The 21,376-nt window shown below is 40.3% G+C and overlaps 1 protein-coding gene across 17 annotated transcripts in view; it reads left to right on the top strand.

Moving 5' to 3' along the window:
- The window catches only part of Mecom (MDS1 and EVI1 complex locus), a 562,715-nt gene that overhangs the window by 519,028 nt on the left and 22,311 nt on the right, over positions 1-21,376 (top strand). For 11 of the 17 annotated variants that reach the window (XM_087899572.1, XM_087899571.1, XM_087899569.1 and 8 more), the window contains 6 exons: positions 1,549-1,765; positions 6,676-6,823; positions 7,999-8,155; positions 12,982-14,338; positions 16,597-16,684; positions 20,976-21,002. In XM_087899572.1, the coding sequence (XP_087755698.1) occupies positions 1,549-1,765; positions 6,676-6,823; positions 7,999-8,155; positions 12,982-14,338; positions 16,597-16,684; positions 20,976-21,002 (1,994 nt within the window). The remainder of the gene's footprint in view (positions 1-1,548; positions 1,766-6,675; positions 6,824-7,998; positions 8,156-12,981; positions 14,339-16,596; positions 16,685-20,975; positions 21,003-21,376) is intronic. The other 6 variants (XM_087899573.1, XM_087899568.1, XM_087899574.1 and 3 more) reach the window with 4 other exon arrangements.

Raw genomic sequence — 21,376 nt, 5'->3', positions numbered from 1 at the left:
TGAGCCATGTGTGGTGTGAGTACCTTCATCCTTAGCACACTCTAGCCTGTTTCACTGCGCTGATTTTGACCTACTCTAAGCCCTTTGTGAAGGAAGCATTTTCTCCCACGTAGTTGAGTTGGGCAGTTATTTCCTTCGGGTTCCTGTGTGTTTGTTTGTCATCGCGTTGTGCTCAGGCATGTCCCTTTGGGTTCCTTGTGTAGTCATTCTCTAGCAAAGTGTCTGGCAATTTGGTAGGTGACTGCGATGTTTTCCCCCAAACAGTCCATTAATAGCTGAGGAATAACATCGTCCTCGGTTATAGGTCTACAAAACAGCTTATGTGTCATGGTGTTACTATGGGCGCTTTTCAGCTCTGTGAGGTATACACAATACCTGTGGGGTCATTACCTGTGACCTCCACTGAGTGTGGACTCTTGAGTGGGACCTCGGCTATTGACTAGAAAGGCCGGAACAGTGCTCTTTGTCCCTGACTTATAAAGAATGCTGTTGGTAGTTTCCACTCTCACTGCCTAGTTATAAATCTACTGATTTAAAGTGTAAATTCATGTTTGCTATTTAACAAACCCATGGCAATTATCGCTGACCCCAGAGTACAATGAATTAGCCTTGAAGGGTGCTGGAAACATCCTGTGCTCCGTTCTAGGTAATGACAGTTTATTGACAATGATAGCATAATTATTGCTCAAACAGGGCCTCTGTGTACACTTGTGTTTTTCAAGCACCATATCTTTGGCTTAGGGAAAAGTGGAAGTGAGTTCAAATTCTGACACAATCACTTGTCTTTCAGTTCCATAACTGACTGCTTAGTTTTCTCCAGTCTTAGTACTGTTATCTGAAATTTTAGGTAAAAATCAGGCCTGTATTTTCTCATACTTAAATTTTAGGGAATGCGAATAGTGCCTATACTGGCTTGAGAGAATAGATCACAGTTTAAAAGTTGTGATTATTATTTCTGGTTTTCCCTAGAACCTGCAAAGGTGTTTAGGTGTTTAGTTTTGTTTGATCAGATCACACTGTAGCCAAAGGAAAAGTGCTATTTTCCTAATTCTTTATGGAGCTCTTTGCATTCATTATTTTTAATTTACGTTGAGCACAGCTTGGGAGAAACGGCAGTCAAACTTTCAGGATTAGGAAGTGACACAGCAGGTCAAGTTCTTGCTGTCCAAGAATGAGTACTTGAGTCTGGATCCTCAGCAGCCATGGAAAAGCCAAGCATGGCTAGTCACGTCTGTAACCCCATCAGAGGTAGAGGCAGAGTTAGGAGTGTCCCCAGGGCTCGCAGGCCAGCCAGTTCATCAGAGTGGTGAGTTCCGGGTCCAGTGAGAGATTCTGTCTCAAAAAATACAGTGGGGATCAATAGAGACAGCAACCTCTTCCCTCCACATGTGCACACATCGATAAGTGAATCCACTCATGCACAGATAGTCTCCTTCAGTCTCCAGCACACACACAGACACACGCGCACGCCAAAAGCAAACTATGGGTTACGTTTTGTTTCACTCAAAAAGATGGCTGGTTTATGCTGTCAATTGACTGTCTCCACAGAAGAACGGCAGCACCGCTGTGAGGACTGTGACCAGCTCTTCGAATCCAAGGCTGAACTAGCCGATCACCAGAAGTTTCCATGCAGCACACCCCACTCGGCGTTCTCCATGGTAGAAGAGGACTTGCAGCAAAACCTTGAGAGTGAGAGCGATCTCCGAGAGATCCATGGCAACCAGGACTGTAAGGAATGTGACCGAGTTTTCCCTGATCTGCAAAGGTTAGCGAAAGCCTATTGAACATGAGTGTTTGCTCTGCAGCTAAATGCTATGCTGGAGTTTGACAAGTTTGCTCTGGGGAAGAGTGGGGCTTTAACAGCCTGGCCAGATGTGGTGGCAAGTTCGGGGATGATTGTTTCCTTCAAACTTCTTGTCCATAAGATAGCTGTAGTGAACTTGCGTCATTTTTGCCAAACAGAATTATTCCTTCCATCCCTTTCCTTTTTTTGTCCTCTCCCTTTTTTCCTAAACCTAGGGATCCAACCAGAGCCTTGACTACGTTAGACAAGTGCTCTACCATTGAGCTACACCTCTAGCCTATAGATGTTATAATTTAAGTTGGGTTATTGTGAACTGAAGGCTTAATTTTATGGGGACAATGATGACTTTGAAAAAAAATACAGGGTGAGGGAAAGATAGGTAGTGATATGCCAAGAATAATAAAACTGCCTCTAAATGATTTAAATGACTAAAAATCTAGACCTCAAGCTCATTTTCAAATATACTTTTTGAAAGAGTCATGTAGCTCAAAGATTTAACTCAAACTAGTCATCAAATTGCACATGTATGACAGAACAAGAATACGTTCAGTTTCCTGGTGAGGATTTCTCTAAAGGGAAGAATAGCACTATAAGAATCGATATGGAGCAATGCTTTAATATTTGTCTCCAAGAAAATGAAAATAAGATCTCAGTAGCATATTTGCTTAGCATAGTCCTTTGAATTTAATTTAAGATTTTTTTTTATTTTACTGAAGGAAACAACACTGGAGCCTCGCCTTAAAAGACTGTGTTGATAATTATGTTACAAAATACAACTTTATGTTCAGAGATACAAATAGGATTTCTTTTTGCTTATCTCTACCTAATAGCTTTTGCTTTTGGTTCACAAAAGATTTTAATAAATGCATTCATCATTTTGTTTTTTTCAATCTGGAAATGATCTTTGGAATACACAGGTAGACTTTCAAGGGAACACATCCTACCATGTTTCCATGGGGTGGCTGTGCATCAAATGGCCTTGGGCAAGCATGTGTCTGAGTAGGCTCTCAACACAGCTCTCACCCCACCTCACCTTTTCTTGTTCAGTCTGTTCTTACTGGCTCCATTCCTGCTTTCTCTTTCCCTCCTCTTTTGTCATGCATTCTTTCCCCCTGATTCAGTCTGTGTGAGGAAAGGATTTCATGCAAACATCATTCTGCTTAGGGAGGAATGATGACAAACGTTGAAGTATAACCACTTCTCAATGGCTCTCCTCAAAGATACTGAATCAAATAGATTACATCTCTAGCTTCAAGTACAAGTTAGTTCATTACTAATGAGAAAAGAAACTGGGAAATAAGAGAAATTCCCTAACACCTTTCAACCTCACTCTATAAATATAAATCTGCAGAGAATAAATCAAGAAGTTAAATAGATATATGGTTAGTAAATTATACATTTATAATGAAAAAATCATTCAGTGTCTCTTAAATATAATCATGCCCCAATATTATAAAAAAAATAAAACCAGTAGATGTCAGGGAGAAGAGAAAATATTCACACAAAGAAATGGTATCTCCGGGCCAGTAACGAAGCATTTTACATTCGTGTTTGACACGGGCTTCTGTGTCTATGGAAACAATACAATTTCTGCTTTTTGAGAACTTGTTTCCCATTCTCCTACTGGGTGTGCATGTGAGGGCTATGAGTGTGTGTGTGGGGAGTGTTGGTGTGCACATGTGTACATAACTATATGCACATGCATGAGGAGGACAGAGGAAACCTTGACGATCATTCTCTGGAGGTTGTCCACCTTTTTTTTTTTTTAAATTTTGGAGCAGGGTTTCTCTTTGGCCTCAAACTTACTGAGTAGGCTAGGCCAGCTGGTGCCAGTGAGCCCACCCCAGGGATCTTCTTTTCTTGGATTTCGGATGTATGCCACCGTGTCAGCCTGTTGATGTTGGGATGCTAGAAGAAGAATTTTGTTCTCCATGCTTTCATTTTACTGACTGAGTTATCTGAATGGTCCATGTCCCCTTTTATCAGCGTATTAGACAGTGATAACACCATGGGATGACAGTGTGTTTTATGCTACACAAGAGAAGGAAGAAGGGGATGCTCCCTTGCTTTGTCATCCCCTGAGGAGTGCTATGTGGCTATGTGCTCACAACATTCTCTTGGAACTAGACCACAACCTTGTAATTAGGAGAAAAAGTGAGTCTCAGAACACATGGCAGTCTTCTGCCTCTAAGAGGCAGGGATCAGGATTTCAGATACACATACTGGAATTTGTAGTAGAAATGGCTTGCCCTCCTTGGTTACTGAAAATAGCGCACTCCCAGTCACTGCGGTGGTTTGCAAAAATGGCAGCTCATGCTCATTGCTGTTATTGAGGTCTGTCCTTCCTCATTTATTAGCTTTCAACATCTTTTGCAAACAGAGAATGCCATAATGCAGGTAAAGATGGGGCCTTCCTTTCAGCTCCACGTCCCTGTTCCCAGCAGGTTCTTTGTTTTCAGTGAGGCAGCAGCACCTGTAGGTAAGCAGCAGCATTTTCTACAGGACTGGCTCATGGGCCTCAGAGTGAGTCCATGTGCCATTATGAATAGGAAGGAAGCTACAGAGGAAAATGAACGTGGGAAAAGTATTTTCAGTTTATGAAGATATGAGAGTCGGGGCTTTATTCACAAATTGATCCCACTCATAACTGCTGATGAGTGTATTCTGAATGCAGGTCTTAGTTACTATTCAAAAACAGAATCCTGATCTCACAGAAAAATGAGACAGAAAATTAAACACTCATTCTTGGCGGTGTTAATAGATTTTTTTTATTGTGTAATGCTTCAAATAGGCACAAATCAGAAAGGACAGTGAATTTAAAAGCACCATTATATTCAGCTTCCACAATCATGAAAAAGAACCAGTTTTGTTTTGTGTTTCTTCTCTACCTATTTTGGAGTGTTTGAGACAAATTTTGGATAATATATTTTTCTTAAGAAAAAGTATATAAAAGTATATAGACAGAATGTTTTAAAAGCTAAGACTTTTGAAACACTATTTTGGTAGTGCACTTTAAAAATACTAAGCTGACATATAATTCTGGTAGAGCTCTTAGGATTATTATGAGCAGAAGGTCCGTGCATGCTATTGATTGAAAGAATTATGTCTACTTTAATTTAGTAAGTGTCTTTCTTTTCAGAGTCTCCATATCAGGCTATCTCTCCCCTGCTGTTTTTCTCAGTTCATTTTTTCCTTGCAATTCTTCTGTCTATATTTCCTTGGTTGTGTCTAACATTGTTCTTCTTTCCTTCCATTGTCCATAAAGGCATCACTATATCCTAGACCTGGCCTGGGCTTTGGATTTATTGGTTTAACAGTTTGCATCATTGATATTATCATTTATTTATATCAGGAAGCATACAGCAGATTACCTGGATTCATTAACTAATTAATGACAAATAAATTCTAGTTTTGTCACTTAATATAAGGATTAATTAATTCTGTATACTCCTACTTCTATTGTCTATTTTGCCACCCTAAAACAGAGTTTACATCACAGGGAAAACTGAGATGTATATGTGCTTTCTCCTTTACCTCCTAGTTTTCACACCAATCATCCTGTTAGGGTGACTGGCAAAGTTTTGTTTGCATATGTTGAATATCCTTTTTGTTAAAAGACTCACTGCTGCCAGGCAGTAGTGGGGCGCACATCTTTAATCCCAGCACTTGGGAGGCAGAGGCAGGCAGAACTCTGTGAGTTTGAGACCAGCCTGGTCTGTAGAGTGAGTTCCAGGACAGCCAAGGCTGTTACACAGAGAAACCCTGTCTCAGAAAAAAAAAGACTCACTGCTATTGGCGCATAATTTGGACTATTTTTGGACAATGTGCATCTTTTCAAATTGGCATCTTAATATCTTTTGAGATCACTTGCCACTTTCTTGCTCCTTTTAATAACAAACTGTTCAGAACCTGGATCGTGTGCTGTATCAGAATGGACATAGGCTGGCTCCAGGAGCTCCTTCTCTATGTGAGCACGTATGCTAGTATTCCACAGTGTGGCCAGTGAACAGAAATGTTGCAGGTGTCTGCTAACTGCAGATATTATGTATACTGGCTTTTCATTTTATTTGTGAGAATCATGTACCAAGTTAGAAAACAAAGCTAAAATCTTAAGAAACCAAAACATTTCAAACTTTAAAATGTAGACAAACTATTTTGTAAGAAACTTCTCCTCATGTTTTTCTCTTATTAGCAGTCCATACTATCTTTACATAAATTCTGCATGCTTTCCCTTATAGCTCGTGATTTATCTATCTATACTCCATCTTCTGTCTGTCTGCCTGTCTGTCTGTCTGTCTGTCTTCTGTTTCTCATCCTCAGCATGCAGTCAGCACTTTTATCACTGTTATCATCTGTGATCTGTCCCCTTGTCTCCCCATGTATCAATCCACACATGCACACACCTGGATCAGAGCCATAATGGGAAGTTACTTTCAGGTCTCTTTTCTATATGACTAGAAATATTAACGCTTTCTTATCTAGAGGTTACATACATTCAAGAGAATACCTACCTCATGTCCTTAAGCACTTTTTAATATATTTTATATTTGAATAAAGTAGATAGCAGCAATCAATTTTGCTATTAAGATTATGTCAGAAATCTATAATAGATAGATAATTTTTATCATAGTCCTAAATTCAGGCACTCCTTGATAGGTGTGTCAGATTTATTCCTACAGGGCTTGACCTGGTGGGAAATACAGTCTAAGAGATGTAACACATGTTTCTGTCTGTCTCGTCTCTCCTTCTCGCTTCAGTCTCGTTCCCGCTCAATTCTTGCCTTGCCAATTGAATTAGTAATAAAGGATAATTCTGTTTGTGAATGGTTTCCTTGTCCCTGCCTCTCACTAAATCAATTAATCTCTTCACAGCTTGGAGAAGCACATGTTGTCACATACCGAGGAGAGAGAATACAAGTGTGATCAATGTCCCAAGGCATTTAACTGGAAGTCCAACTTAATTCGCCACCAGATGTCACATGACAGTGGAAAGCACTATGAATGTGAGAACTGCGCCAAGGTACAGTGAATTTGTAGGCTGCCCACCTCTCCCTGTCGGCCTCTCTCTTAATCATCACTTGCTGTACTATATAGGAAAAGCCTTGAGATGGGGAACTATAAATACCTTCAGCAAAGCAGAGTGAGTGGTCTATGCTGGAAGGCATTAGCAGAACACACAGAAACACTTAGTGGGTACCCTTTTGTTTCTGTCAGGCAGGAGGTGGGACTTAATGCTGAGCTACAGAACTGCACGTGAGACATCCCTGGTAAATTCATGGTTCTGCTACTGACTTGCCCATGTGGGGTTGGTTTGTAACCTCATGGGAAATGAAAATTATGTCCAGTGTGAATGATTTATTTTTTTTTTTAATAGCAATTTGTGAGGAAGCTCACATCGCCCTTCTGAATGTTTATTCAGAAAGAGTGTGAGACTCCAAACTTCCAGGTTTGTTCGTCTAATCCTTCTTGGAAGTCATAACTTGGTTCTCACCAAGCAGTGCAGGGCTCCTAGCAGTCAGTGTTACACAGCACGCAGGTGTAATGACAGTATTCCAGTGGGGCACAGAGTGAACTACAGCAATGGCCGTCCACAACTTCCATGTTCTTGTACTTTACAATGAGTGCAGAGATGTCCTGGAATGGTTGCTTTCTATTGCTGTCGCTTTTTGTGGCAGTGGAAACTGGAACATTTGAAATAGTCTTCAAGGATATTTTATTTCTGGATGCATTACTGGGTTTTCATCTTTTATTTAGTGAAATGTCCAAAGGAAAAGTTCCAGATTACTGGAAACATGCAGAAGAAACACTGTGTTTAAGTTTAACTTCTTAGGAAAATTATTTAAATAAATTTGGGGTACTTTCATCAAAATCTTCCAAATTGTGTGTGTGTGATGTGTCTTTATTTTAAAATGTAGTTTTAATGATGGTTTGGACGAGGCCTTGTTTGACTCTGGCATGATAGTCCATTCATGATGTGATTCAGTAACTGGCACTAATGGATACCCTGTTACAAACACAGAGAACTGAATAATTCCTGGTTTCTTCCTTAAAGGAGTTCCTTGCACTTTGGAAATACAGTTTTCTTTTGATCTTAGGCCAAAACAAGACAAAACAAATTTCTCCTTGGGCTCTTGCTGGTCTTCTTTCTTGTATCCATGAGTGAAGTTTCTGGATTAATCAGTACTCATTTCCTAGCAGGTTTTCACGGACCCTAGCAACCTTCAGCGACACATTCGGTCTCAACATGTTGGTGCCCGGGCACATGCTTGCCCGGAGTGCGGTAAAACATTTGCTACGTCGTCAGGCCTCAAGCAACACAAACACATCCACAGCAGTGTGAAGCCCTTCATCTGTAAGTCTCTAAACGCCCCGGCTTCTCCGCATCTGTCTCTCCTTCAAAGTGCTCCGTGCTCAGGAGCATGGCTGCTCACAGCCACAGTGGGTGGGAGGAGGTTGCCCTCCTAGCTTTTTTGGGTCCAAAGTAGGAGGGTTATTTTATATTATAAGAAATTATTTTATAAGCAGATCCAAAGCATTTCGCCTTTTTTTTTTTAATAGATGGAGTCAGTACCAGGTAAAGAAAAGAGAAATCATTAAATAATGAAAGGAGAGCCTTCTTAGTAGTAGTAGTCAAGATGATCAGGTTTATCTCACATTGCAAATGTTTGTGGCTTGGTAAAACAGCCAATAACCGATATCATTAAGTGATTAAAATCCTGGTCTGGACCTCAAGGAGCTGGAAGAAGCCAGGCAGACAAGAAGGCTTATGTTGCTGTCCGTGTACTAGAGTGTGTGTGTGTGTGTGTGTGTGTAGGGGTACGTGCTGGAGTGTGTGTGCAGAGGGGTAGATGCTGGAGTGTGTGTGGAAGGGTAGTTGCTGGAGTGTGTGTGTGTGTGTGTGTGTGTGTGTGTGTGTGTGTAGGGGTAGATGCTGGAGTGTGTGTGTGCAGAGGGGTAGGTGCTGGAGGGTGTGTGTGCAGAGGGGTAGATCCTGGAGTGTGTGTGTGCAGAAGGGTAGATCCTGGAGTGTGTGTGTGCAGAGGGGTAGGTGCTGGAGTGTGTGCAGAGGGGTAGGTGCTGGAGTGTGTGTGTGCGGAGGGGTAGGTGCTGGAGTGTGTGTGTGCAGAGGGGTAGGTGCTGGAGTGTGTGCAGAGGGGTAGGTGCTGGAGTGTGTGTGTGCGGAGGGGTAGGTGCTGGAGTGTGTGCGGAGGGGTAGATGAGGGATTGTATGTGTGGAGGAGATAAAATGCTCTTCCTTTTTTCTTCCTCTTCCTTCTGCTTCCATTGCAGACTGGTAGTTCTGGGCCGCTTGAAAAAGCAGAGTCTTTTCTCTTTAATGCTGGACAGGCTCTTTCCCCCAACCACTGCACTCAAGCAGATATACAAGGTGCACGCTTTCAGGGGACACCTCTCTGCCCACCTACTTGGCACACTCCTGGATCGAGCACTTAAGTAGCACATTTCAAGAAACAGAGAGCTCAGCTCATTTTCTATTGCTCATCCTTGTGGATCTGTTTCTTGGTTATGTGGCAATAATTCAAATAATTCAGAAGGTAAACCTTTTGTTCTCAGTTTATCTAGTCAACAGCTCTGGGGCTCTTTGTTCCTTTGCCCTGGTAGGTGTGTAAATACAGGGAAGAAGTGAGCTGTGCTACCAACTTCTAAACTGATTTTGGATCCAGATATGGGTGGGATTCCTTGAATCATTACCAGCACCTGGCAACATCTGTGGCTTTCTGCTTTGGGAACTGCATGAAAACCAGTTTTATCCCTCTTTGGTTTGTTTGTTTATTTATTTGTTTTGACAAGCACTGGTGGTTCGTAGTAGGTATCCACAGCTCTAGTACAGAATCTATTGGCAAAACACCTAATTCTCAGTGCCAACGTGGAGTTGCCAGAGACTAACCGTCCTGTTCTTTGCCTTGACACAGCCTTCTTTTGTGCTTCCAAGTGCCAAAAGTTCTCGTCTCTCCTTTTCCAGTGTACGAGAGAGTCCTGTTTTGCTTAGCTGTTCTGTTCCCTGGGAGGAGCGAAGACAAGCAGCAGATGATAAACAAAGGGTGCCCTGAGCTCCCTGGGGAAGCACTGCTAGAACATGGGAAATTATGTAGACAATGGGAATTAGAGGTTTGAGAGAGAGAGAGAGAGAGAGAGAGAGAGAGAGAGAGAGAGAGAGAGAATATTCATTGTCTAGGCCATAAATTGTACAAGCCCGCTAGGAAGTGCTATGGGCATACTATATTAGTTAATTTATTTCAGACTCATTAGAAATAAATGTGGTAAGTTTTATGTTTTGGTGAGAAGAGCAGAATAAACCACAAGGAGCTCTGATTGCCCATTTCATACGTTATCTCTTTCTGAAGACAAAAGTCAGAAAGCATAAGCTCCACCGTTCAACACGTTTGTCTGTGCTGTGAACCATGCTAAAGTCAACTGTTCCGCTTTCAAGAATCAGAGATTGTCCTTTCTTATTCAAGCTGCGTCCAATACTTCCCTTGAGTACATTCTCAGCACTTATTGGTAAATTTAAATAACATATGACTTTCTTCAAATATCAAGTCTGACAGTGAACCATGGAGTAATTACAAATAATAGCCATGCAATTTCAGAACAAAGGGTCTAAACATAGGAGTTGCCATGAGGCTGAAAGGGTGGAGGTTCACCTATGACTGCTCTCTGGTTCCTCTTCAAAGGCCACACACCATGATCTGCCCCCAGTAGTGTGTTTATGACAACTGTCTCTTATTACAGTGAGCACAGGGTCCCTAGCGCTAAGGCAATTACTCATCGCCTGCACAGCGATCGCCAGCCTTCCTAAATAGAAACCACATGCTCTAATAGACAGAATATATTCAAAATACCTCTTAATTTGTTTAAGAAGGAGAAAGATGCAATGTTAACTGGAGGCTAAGTCCATGGTGCTGAGAAAATTGCAGTTTTGCTTGTAGACTTCAATATCACTTGCACCATTGACCTGAAGCCTGGTTATTGTTGTCTCCATCTGAATCTTCAAGGGTGATAAACAAAGCCCCTGACTAAGGAAACACCCAGATTCTATGTTATGAGATCAGACACAGACTCTGCTCATCCTGCAAAAAAAGTTCCAGACAGACAGCTCAACTCCATCTTATGTTATCCAACAGAGACACTGTGAATTTTCTTAAAGTCATCCTGCTGTAGAAAAGAAGATGACCTAGCAAATTTTAGTTATAAAATATTGCAACTCCTGTTTTTACAGTTGGTTAATTACCCATTAATACATTTTCTCACAGTACCTTAGTGCCCAAAGAATAGATTTTTTTAAAGTGTATTTTTACAATTCCAATTATATATAAATCTATATTTATAAAACTTATATATATATAACATAAATAAAAATATTATTATATATAAATTTTGCTTGACTGAGTTCTATAAAATAATATATCTATACTTTCTTGGAATTATCCATAACTGAGTCATATAATCCTGTGGATGTCTGTCCCCCTCCAGGTGATTTTATTTAGTGGATTAGGTAGTATAAATAGTACGTGTGTTGACTGAGCCTATTGAAATGCTGTTAAACAGACTGGGCAATGTACTCCTTAGGAATCTGAAAAGCGATCACCCCCATCTTCTTTTCCTACTAAATCCGCGTGCCAGCCTCTGCAGTGTGGCTAAGGCTCTGTCCAGATTAGCAAACACAGCGATGTGCGGCAGTCCTGTTTAGTCTCCATCAGCAGAAAACAGGAACACAATTGCCTAGCACTTCCTGTTTGGGGGGAGGGATGGTGAAGCTCCAGCGAGTTTTGCTTGACTGAGTTCTATAAAATCCGCTTTGCATGAACTGTTCTAAAAATCATCATTGCTTCAAGTCATGTGTTGGACTCAGCCGTTCTGCACCCACGGTCAGCTATCACTTAAAAGAAGCATCTGTCAAATTTTGTGTTTATTTTCTTGAAATCACTTTGTTTCAATAATTACCAGCCAAGTATATCATATTTCCACATATATAAAACATGCAGGGAGGCATTAAATTAAGCTCACACATAAAGTAACTCATCAACAGCTAAGTTTTTTTAAAAAGCTATGATGCTTAGCAATTTGATATTATAATCCTGCAAGACTCAAACTGAACAAAGTCTTACTTGAAAGGCTGAAGGGTTACAAAGTTCAGCCTTAAAATATACTTAGAAATATTGGCACATCTGCGAGGGGGGGACATGCTACTTTATTGACAAATTCATGGTGAAGGGGGCTAGTGTAGGACCACACCGGCTGCTGGGTTCTTCAGGATCAGCATTTTCAGGGCCCTCCCCTCTGCTTCCCATACTTGGCCATAACACACAGAAGTCAAGCCCTGAGATAACCGAGGAAGATACAGCCACAAGTGAGCATGTTTCCCAAGGATGGGGGTTTCATGTGCAGGAAGGCTAGCGCAACCACTGGTGTGAGGGGAAGTCGGAGGACGTGCTCATAGTTCATGGGAACCAGCAATGCAGGATGGGCTACATTCAATTTAGTTTCCTTTGCAGGCTTAAAATAGAGCCATTGTAAATTATGTCAGTCTTTCTCGAATCATGAAAATGATTGTTAAAAAGGTTTCCCAATACACAATGTGCATTGTTGTGTGGCTTTGATGTGTGAATGAAGAGAGTACATGATACAATCCTAATGAAGTGTGTGGGGGAGGCGGCCACAGCCTTTCCCACACGAAGAGATGATAAAGGCGAAGTGTATGGATGAGGGGAAGGCTGTCTACTGTCTTGATGCCTCTAAGCCAGGCTGCTTAAAGTGCTCTGAAGTTTCCGTGCTTAATCTATCTTTCATTTTTCAGATCCTACTAGTGTTAGTAAGCAGGTGGAAGACGCAATGCATTCTGGATTGTGACTTTCCCATAAATATTTAAACAAACAAATATTATGCAAGATATTGTGCATTGGGGATGGAAACCATTTGCGTTCTCTGTGTGAAGTATTTGTGCTGCTTTGCAGACGTTAGTCAATGGGATGCCTTGCCTTGGAATCTAGTAAAACGGAAGGTTATTTTTGTGTTCAGAGCATCCAGATTGGACTCCCAACTCCTCTTCCTGGCTTCCTAATTGTAACCATTCTGGGTAAAGCACTTGTGATAGATACTTGCTGACTTCAGAAGCGATTGTCATAAAGCCTGAGACTCTTTCTTGTTGTTTGCACGCAGGTGAGGTCTGCCATAAATCCTATACTCAGTTTTCAAACCTTTGTCGTCATAAGCGCATGCATGCTGATTGCAGAACCCAAATCAAGTGCAAAGACTGTGGACAAATGTTCAGCACTACGTCTTCCTTAAATAAACACAGGAGGTTTTGTGAGGGCAAGAACCATTTTGCGGCAGGTGGATTTTTTGGCCAAGGCATTTCACTTCCTGGAACCCCAGCTATGGATAAAACGTCCATGGTTAATATGAGTCATGCCAACCCGGGCCTGGCTGACTATTTTGGCACCAATAGGCATCCTGCTGGTCTTACCTTTCCAACAGCTCCTGGATTTTCCTTTAGCTTTCCTGGTCTGTTTCCTTCAGGCTTGTACCACAGGCCTCCTCTGATACCTGCTAGTCCTCCTGTTAAAGGACTATCAAGTACTGAACAGTCAAACAAATGTCAAAGTCCCCTCTTGACACATCCTCAGATACTGCCAGCTACACAGGATATTTTGAAGGCACTGTCTAAACACCCACCTGTAGGGGACAATAAGCCAGAGGAACTGCTGCCCGAGAGGTCCTCTGAAGAGAGGCCCCTTGAGAAAATCAGTGACCAGTCAGAGAGTAGTGACCTTGATGATGTCAGTACACCAAGTGGCAGTGACCTGGAGACAACCTCGGGCTCTGATCTGGAAAGTGACCTTGAAAGTGATAAAGAGAAATGTAAAGAAAATGGTAAAATGTTCAAAGACAAAGTAAGCCCTCTGCAGAATCTGGCTTCAATAAATAATAAGAAAGAATACAGCAATCATTCCGTTTTCTCAGCATCTGTAGAGGAGCAAACCGCGGTGTCAGGAGCTGTGAATGATTCTATAAAGGCTATTGCGTCTATTGCTGAAAAATACTTTGGTTCCACAGGACTGGTGGGGCTGCAAGACAAAAAAGTCGGAGCGTTACCTTACCCTTCCATGTTTCCCCTCCCATTTTTTCCAGCATTCTCTCAATCAATGTACCCATTTCCTGATAGAGACTTGAGGTCGTTACCTTTGAAAATGGAACCCCAATCACCAAGTGAAGTAAAGAAACTGCAGAAGGGAAGCTCAGAGTCCCCCTTTGATCTCACCACTAAGCAAAAGGATGAGAAGCCCTTGACTTCAGTCCCCTCGAAGCTTCCAGCAACACCTGCCACAAGCCAAGACCAACCCCTGGATCTCAGTATGGGCAGTAGGAGTAGAGCAGGTGGGACAAAGTTGACTGAACCTCGAAAAAACCATGTATTTGGGGAAAAGAAAGGAAGCAATATGGAAACAAGACCGACTTCAGACGGCTCCTTGCAGCACGCGAGACCTACTCCCTTCTTCATGGATCCCATTTATAGGTAAGGATGACGGGAGAGGATGCTGGAAATAAACAGACGGACGAAATAGAGGCTGTGCACTTGATCAGTATTCCCTCTTCCAGACCACTTGTTGTTATTGTTGTGGCTATCAGCAGTGAATGAGGCTTACTTAATCTTGAGAAATCAAATGCTATGCAGAAGTTGAGAGGTTAAATGTGGACTTATTTTTGGATTTCTCTGAAATTGAGGTTTTGGAATGGGACCACAGAATTTTTTTTATTTTGACAATAAACTTATTTTTAAACGTTTGTAGGGAGTGGAAAATATGAGAAAGTCATCTTTAAAGCAAACTGTCAAGTGGCAGAAGAATAAGGCTCCCAAAGGATTAGCACAGATATGCATGGGCATGGAAATGGGTTGCACGAGACCTAGAACAACCAGAGTCTCCTCTTGGTAACACACTGATATATCTAAGAATATACTACTCATATTCTCTTTCTAAAGAAACCTCTTAGAATCCAGAGTAAGTGAAATAGTAATCCCAAAATGGCTTTGTATGTAGAATGAGTAAGCTGCTTAAAATACGTTTCTATTCAATCTCATTACCCAGTTTCCTTCAATATATGAATTCTATAGGTAAAGCATTTATGTTTAATAAGATATGTTTTGGTGGCATACTGTAACAATCACCATTAAAAATAATTGGTTGGATTTTAAATATTCATTTTCTTTAACCATTATATTTATTACACCTTTTACATATTATGAGACTTTTTAATTTACTTCCTAATTAAAATTTTGAATATTATCAAGACTTTGTGGGACATGTGGAATACTTATTGAACTTATTTAAGATAGGATTATTTTCATATTGTACCCAATATTTCTGAATGAAGAGATATGGTGAGATTCTTTCATTCGGTAATATTTATGGATGTCCTCAGTGCTAGAACTGAGAGTCCTTATCAGCCAATGCTCTCTACCCATATTGTCCACAGAGTGTCTGCAGAGCTTGCTATCATGTGAAAGGCTATTCCCATTTCAGCGAGAGAAAAGGAACACAATACCAAGGACATGGGGACACATATTCGGGAGACCGAGGCAGGAGCGTCATAAGTTTGAGGCCGGCTGGAGGCTTTGTAACAAGATCATATCTGATGACAAAGAAAATAGTCTAAGATGTCCTTGTACTCCCAAATTCTTATTTCAGCCCTGAAAAATTATCTATTGTGTCATGATCTGTGACCATCCTCAGCCCCATTTGCTGTCTTCAGTTCCAAGACTCCGAACCTTCATTTTATGAAAGATAAAGTTCTTATGAAAAGCTCTAAACCCTAATTACTTGCCAGTCCGGGATGAAGCTCAGTTTTGCAGCCTCCAGATATTTTACCCAGAAATTGACCTCTTAATGCCTATATTAATAAGTACAATAATACATGTAAAACATAGTATAAATAAAGTTTTTTGAACTCATAGCTAGTCTGTTTCGAAAAGCATTTTGTTTTGTTTTGTTTTGTTTTATTCTTTACACAAATAGCCCAGAATGGGCCTCAGACTCACCACGTGGCCAAAGATGAACTTCTTCCATTTCCTGAGTGCTCACTATGTCTGGCTTTCAGTTACAATTCAAAAGTGTACTTACTTAAAAGTTTTTCAAAGATAATTGCCAATCTCTGGTAAAAATTAGTCCATCTTACTTCACGTCCTCTGTACCTAACTGCACATAGGATGTGGAGCATGTTTAAGCCTTATCCTTTTCTCTAAGCCTTGAAAGACAGAGAGGTGAAGAATTTGTCTATTTATAACACATCTCACACACATGTTGTATATATATGCATATAACTGAGCATATCTTGAATATCAATAGCTAACTTGAAAGTTCTTTCCCAATAGGCAGATTTAAGAGAACCAGAGTGGATATTCGGAGAGGTAACTTTTGGTAGAAAATGGCTTAAATTAAATTTCCCTACTTCCCCCCAACCATCTCAAATTCTTCAGATATTCTTGCCGCATCTGAAACAGAAAAGTCCGAATGTTGTAGAGAGGCCCGTAACTCAGCAACTCTGCAGGTTTCAAACTCCTTTGCCTCCTGAGTCACTGAGTAGGAGTTTTCTGTTGTAAAGGGTCTTTCTCCCCTTAAACATGTAGAAGTGCCTGCTGTATCCTTCCCCAGCAGAGGTCTACTTGCCAGTCCTAAAGGAAGCTTCCACTGGCTTTGCTGTGATGAGTGACAGGGACTGTGCCGTGATTGACAAGCAAGACTGATTCACCTCCCCAATCTAATTTTAACCTTTCAGAGTAGAGAAAAGAAAGCTCACCGACCCACTTGAAGCTTTGAAAGAAAAATACTTGAGACCTTCTCCGGGGTTCTTATTTCACCCACAAGTAAGTATTTTGGATTTGAAGATTTCAGGCTTGTAAACTAACTTGTTGATCCCGAAAAGCAGGTGCAATGGAATGAAAGAAACTTGAAGAACACTAGGATTTCCTCTGACGCTACTGTGGAAGAACACAGGAAATTCTAGCGGGACTAAAACCCAGGCTTTTGAAAGAAAAAGCTTTCGGTATATGTGTAAAAATAACATAGTTTGGGTGCTAAATTATTATGTGCATTAACTATTTATTGAGCTAAAGTGCACATTGGAGTGAGTAGAACTCAGTTGAGGAAATAAATATTGAAGTTATCTTTTGTGTTTAAAGTTTCCTGACACAAAGATACAGATCATACTGCATTGCGTCCCAGCCTCTTGAAGGTCACTCTTGTCCTTTCAGTGCTTAGATAAAAACAGGAAATGAGTCTACCTGACAAGTTGTTACCATAGAGGGTGAAGGAATTTATCTCGACACCACTGGGCATTCCAGTGAAGGTCTGTAATTGCACAAGAATTCACCACAATACACAGTGCTATTTACTGAATGGGGCCAGGCCCATTTATCAAAATACATACAGTTTCTCTTTGCAAAGGGGCACGCTGAACAGCGCTATCTTAGTGCTTCATCGCTGCATTGCCACCCATTTAATTATGTTTTTCAAAACCGGTTTACATATCAACCCACAGCTAGAGAATTGTGTTGAAAGTGCAACCATAATGTCTGGAGTCTGGTTTTGTTTTTTAAATCACATTTCATTTGTTTTGTTTTGTGTTTAAATGATACAAGGTCTAATCTTTAAAGATACTGAAGATTTTATAAAAATGCTTGAGGATTTAGTAAATAAATTTGTTCTGTTGTAGTGTGTCCAAACCATAAACAATAGTCCTTCAATTAAACTCGTAAAAATCTCCTCAATTTCTGTATTAGACGCATCAGTCTTTCTTGGGCTAAGAATCTTACTTGTTGTCTGGTCTTCACTTTTTCAATTGTCTTCTTTAGTACCCAAATGAAAGTGTGAGAGCAAAGATACTCTGCTTTAGTTATAAATAGCTATTTTTTTTTTGCTTTAAATTCTCACTCTAATCCAAATTGGAAAATATATACTTAGTTATCAAAATCTCCTGAAACATTCCAGCGTGGACTTTTATTTAGGAAGAATAAGGACTAATAATACTGTTTACCTAACCCTACATGGAAAAAGACCCAAGTACCGAGGTGGCAAATGTTTAGTGGTGAATATCTGATATTTATACTGACCTTGTTGACACTTGCAAGGGTTCATGGGATAATAAGCCTAAATGCAATATGTTCCTTTTTTAGACAGTGTATTAAAAATACAACTCTCTGATACTTTCTATTCTAATTAGAAATAAAGCATAAGTGACGCTGTATTATTACTATATGCTTTTAACAGTAGTGATCAAATTGCTTGCATATTTTAATAATATAGCAAATCTAGTAATTAGGCACTTCAAAGCTGAGTGGTATAGGTCACGATAGAATGAAGAAAAATGAAACTGGTTTAGTGTCTTTGAGCAATTTGGTCTATATGAGTGTTGGTTTTCTTCTCTACAAGAACTCTCTGGAAGAGTTGATTTCAAGATGCCCATGCCCTTTAAAAACTATTACTAGCCTAGGTAAATATGCCACTTGATAAAATGGGTAAGTTTGTTTACCAATAATTGCATGTATATATAGGACTGTGTTAAAAATATGGAATTCTCAGATACTTAATAAGATAATATGAAGAAGTGTGTTATATTTTAATATTCTCAAAAGTAAAAAAGAATAAAACAGATCAGGGATGTGCCCAGTGCTCAGAGCACCATGATGCCCCCTCCTACAGTCTCATTCAGGTATACCTGTGGGAACACAGGAGTGTATTTCGTTCTTACCTTCTGGAACAGGTCTCTGTGTAATGCCAAAGTTGGGTGTGATGGACAGGGGGCTGCTACAGAGGACTCTGGAGGAAAAGAGGAGGGAGATATTCAGGGTGCTTGATTCACAAGCTATGTTTAAACTATTGCGGGGATCTAGAAGTTTTAGTAAGTAATACTTAGGAGCAAATTCCTGGAGTACATGCCCGAGAAGCTCGGCTCTCCTTCAAGATTGTGGTCTTTGGAGGGATCAGTTTTCTTTTAGGAAACTCGTCAGGTCCTAGAGTATTTGTTTGCTTTTGCACTTGATCAGTTCTATTCCAGCCTCAACTAATAAAAGCCAAGGGTTTGGGATGATGAATCACAAAGGCACAAGGTGTTATTGCTTCTTGTAATTAGCAGAAGTGCTTTGGTTTGAGGAAGATTGTTCACCTCTTTATATATAATATGAGACCCCTTGGGCTTTCAGGGTGACATGATTGCAAGACTTCCAGAGAGGATATACTTGGCCCCGTGTGTGGTCTCTGAAAGGACCTAAGGGAGACTCTTCTGCATGAATGGACATTGAGATCATAAAGTCATTGTAGAGAATGACTCTTCTTTTGCCCTGGTCTTACTTTCTAAGCCATGGCTTTTCAAGCATGGCTGCCACATGTACCCAGGGATATCTGGAAAGATGGTCATTGTGTCCTTGGTATGACCTTACTATGTCATGAGCCAATCCAAAGGGCAGCTAAATACATGCTTGGCTAAGACCATTTGCTTCTTCCCTTCCCATTTAAAATAGTTTGAATCACAGTTAGAAGTTACAGGCACCCACTGACTGTTTCTTGAATTATCACACAACAAAGAGGATATCAATTCTTCGTTGCCTGAGAAAAGTATGAACGCCTGCACCAAGTTTGAGTAGTGGCACACAATGGGGAAGCCCAAGTTTGCATTTTTAAAAACACAGTCTATCCCCATACTCAATCTCTAGACAATCATAATTGAGCAAGGCAATAGATAATCATAAAATTTTGCCGAAAGATTGTTAGGCTCTCTTTCTTCTTAGAGAATTACAATGTTGTAAATTATGTCCAAGTATTTAGAAGATATATGCTCACACATGTCCAAATTAAGATATAAAGCCCAAGTCTCCTCATTCAGTGCCTGAGGAAGCAGTTTGTGCTAGGAGGCCGTTAGAAGTCTATGCAGCCTTCGTCCGTCTTCACCTGGTGAATAGGTTACTTGACCAAAGGGAGTCCTGAGCACTGTAGAAGCTCTCCCTGGATACAGTGTTGAAAATCACCCATGGCACTTTAGTGTAAATTAGAATTCTGAAAAAGAAAGAATGATCACAATAGATAAGATGAGGGGTGGAGAGGGGACATCACTGAATGACGACCCAGACTGTCCACTTCTTTGACACCCCCTCCCCCCGACAGGGCGTTTTCCATTCACAGTACAGCTGATTGAACTGGAATAAAGATCATTTGGTGATAGACCCTTGTAAAGGTGGTCATTATCCATGGTTGGGTTTTCCCTACATTTTAACATTATTTTTGCTTTCTGTCACATTTTATTTTCTCAGATTTGATGTTTGTAATCTATATCAAAGACCCCGTCACTTGAGTTTTCTCTCTTATTCGCATATTTCTATTGCCTGAGTGTGTTTTCCTACATTCTGAGGAGCTGAGAATAAGTTAAACGTATTCAAAGTTATCATTTATGCATGGCTATGGAGACACTGCATGCCCTTTGCCATTCACATGCTATTTTGCTTCTAACAAGTCTTCCCCATTGTCACATTTCTTACTTGTCACTCCCTTTATGGAAACAAGTACTGTATCTCCCAACTAAGTGATCTTCTCAAGGGTAAAAACTGCAGCCTTTTGGAAGAGCATCTAAGTCGCTGAGGCTTTCCCCAAAGACTGTGACCATAAATTGTCCCAAGTAACTATAACATTTTCATTCCTTCTTCTGTACTTTTGTGTTACAAGTACCAATCTTTCAAGCACAGAATTCCCAACAACATTTTCTTTTGTTATGTAATTATTCCAATTTTAGTAAGTGCCACATTTTCTGTGTTAACGATATGATAGAGATGCAGCAGACTGGGTTATGACAGGGAACTCTTGCAATGAATAAGAAGAAAAGGATGCTCTGCCTTATGGATTCTGTAGCATACAGTAGGTAGCTTTCTTAGAGCGGTTGTCATTCTGGTTTCTAATCAAGCTTTGGTCTATGATTAACGTTAGGAAATAGAGGAAACTTAGCAGTATTATACTTAGATTTAATTTTAATTTCTAGAACTTTTACTCAGGATAGAATTACATGATAAGTAAGCATCAGATTAGCATAAATACTCATTTCTCAAAGCATAGATTGCAGTAAAGATCCAACCCAGAAGTAATTTTCTGTTTCTGTTTCAATTTTGCTACCAGTTCCCACTACCTGACCAGAGAACATGGGTAAGTTCCTTACATTTTTAACTAAAGTAATGTAGCATTGGAAAAAGGAGGTTAATCTGTATGCTGAGCAGAGAAGACTCCAGAGCTTTCCTTTCAGTGATAAGCCTGGAGCACACACTTTCCCTGCTCGTCCAATAGTAGAATATTCTTAATATTATGGGGAATTAAATATGTTAAAATGACTCATGGAATGATTTTATTTGCTAAACACACTAATTCTATAATTCCACATAATTATGCTTTGGTAAATGTGTTCTTATATAGACACTGTATGGGAAGCTTTGCAATGAACCCGTTATTATTTGGGGACAATGTGTTACAGATTTTTTGATAAAAGCCCCGTGTAAGGTAAAATTTGAACTTACATTCAGGGC

The sequence above is a fragment of the Myodes glareolus genome, chromosome 20, assembly GCF_982192425.1.
Source record: "Myodes glareolus chromosome 20, mMyoGla1.1, whole genome shotgun sequence".
In the NCBI taxonomy this organism is placed as follows: domain Eukaryota; kingdom Metazoa; phylum Chordata; class Mammalia; order Rodentia; family Cricetidae; genus Myodes; species Myodes glareolus.
This window is presented reverse-complemented; position numbering and strand designations above follow the sequence as displayed.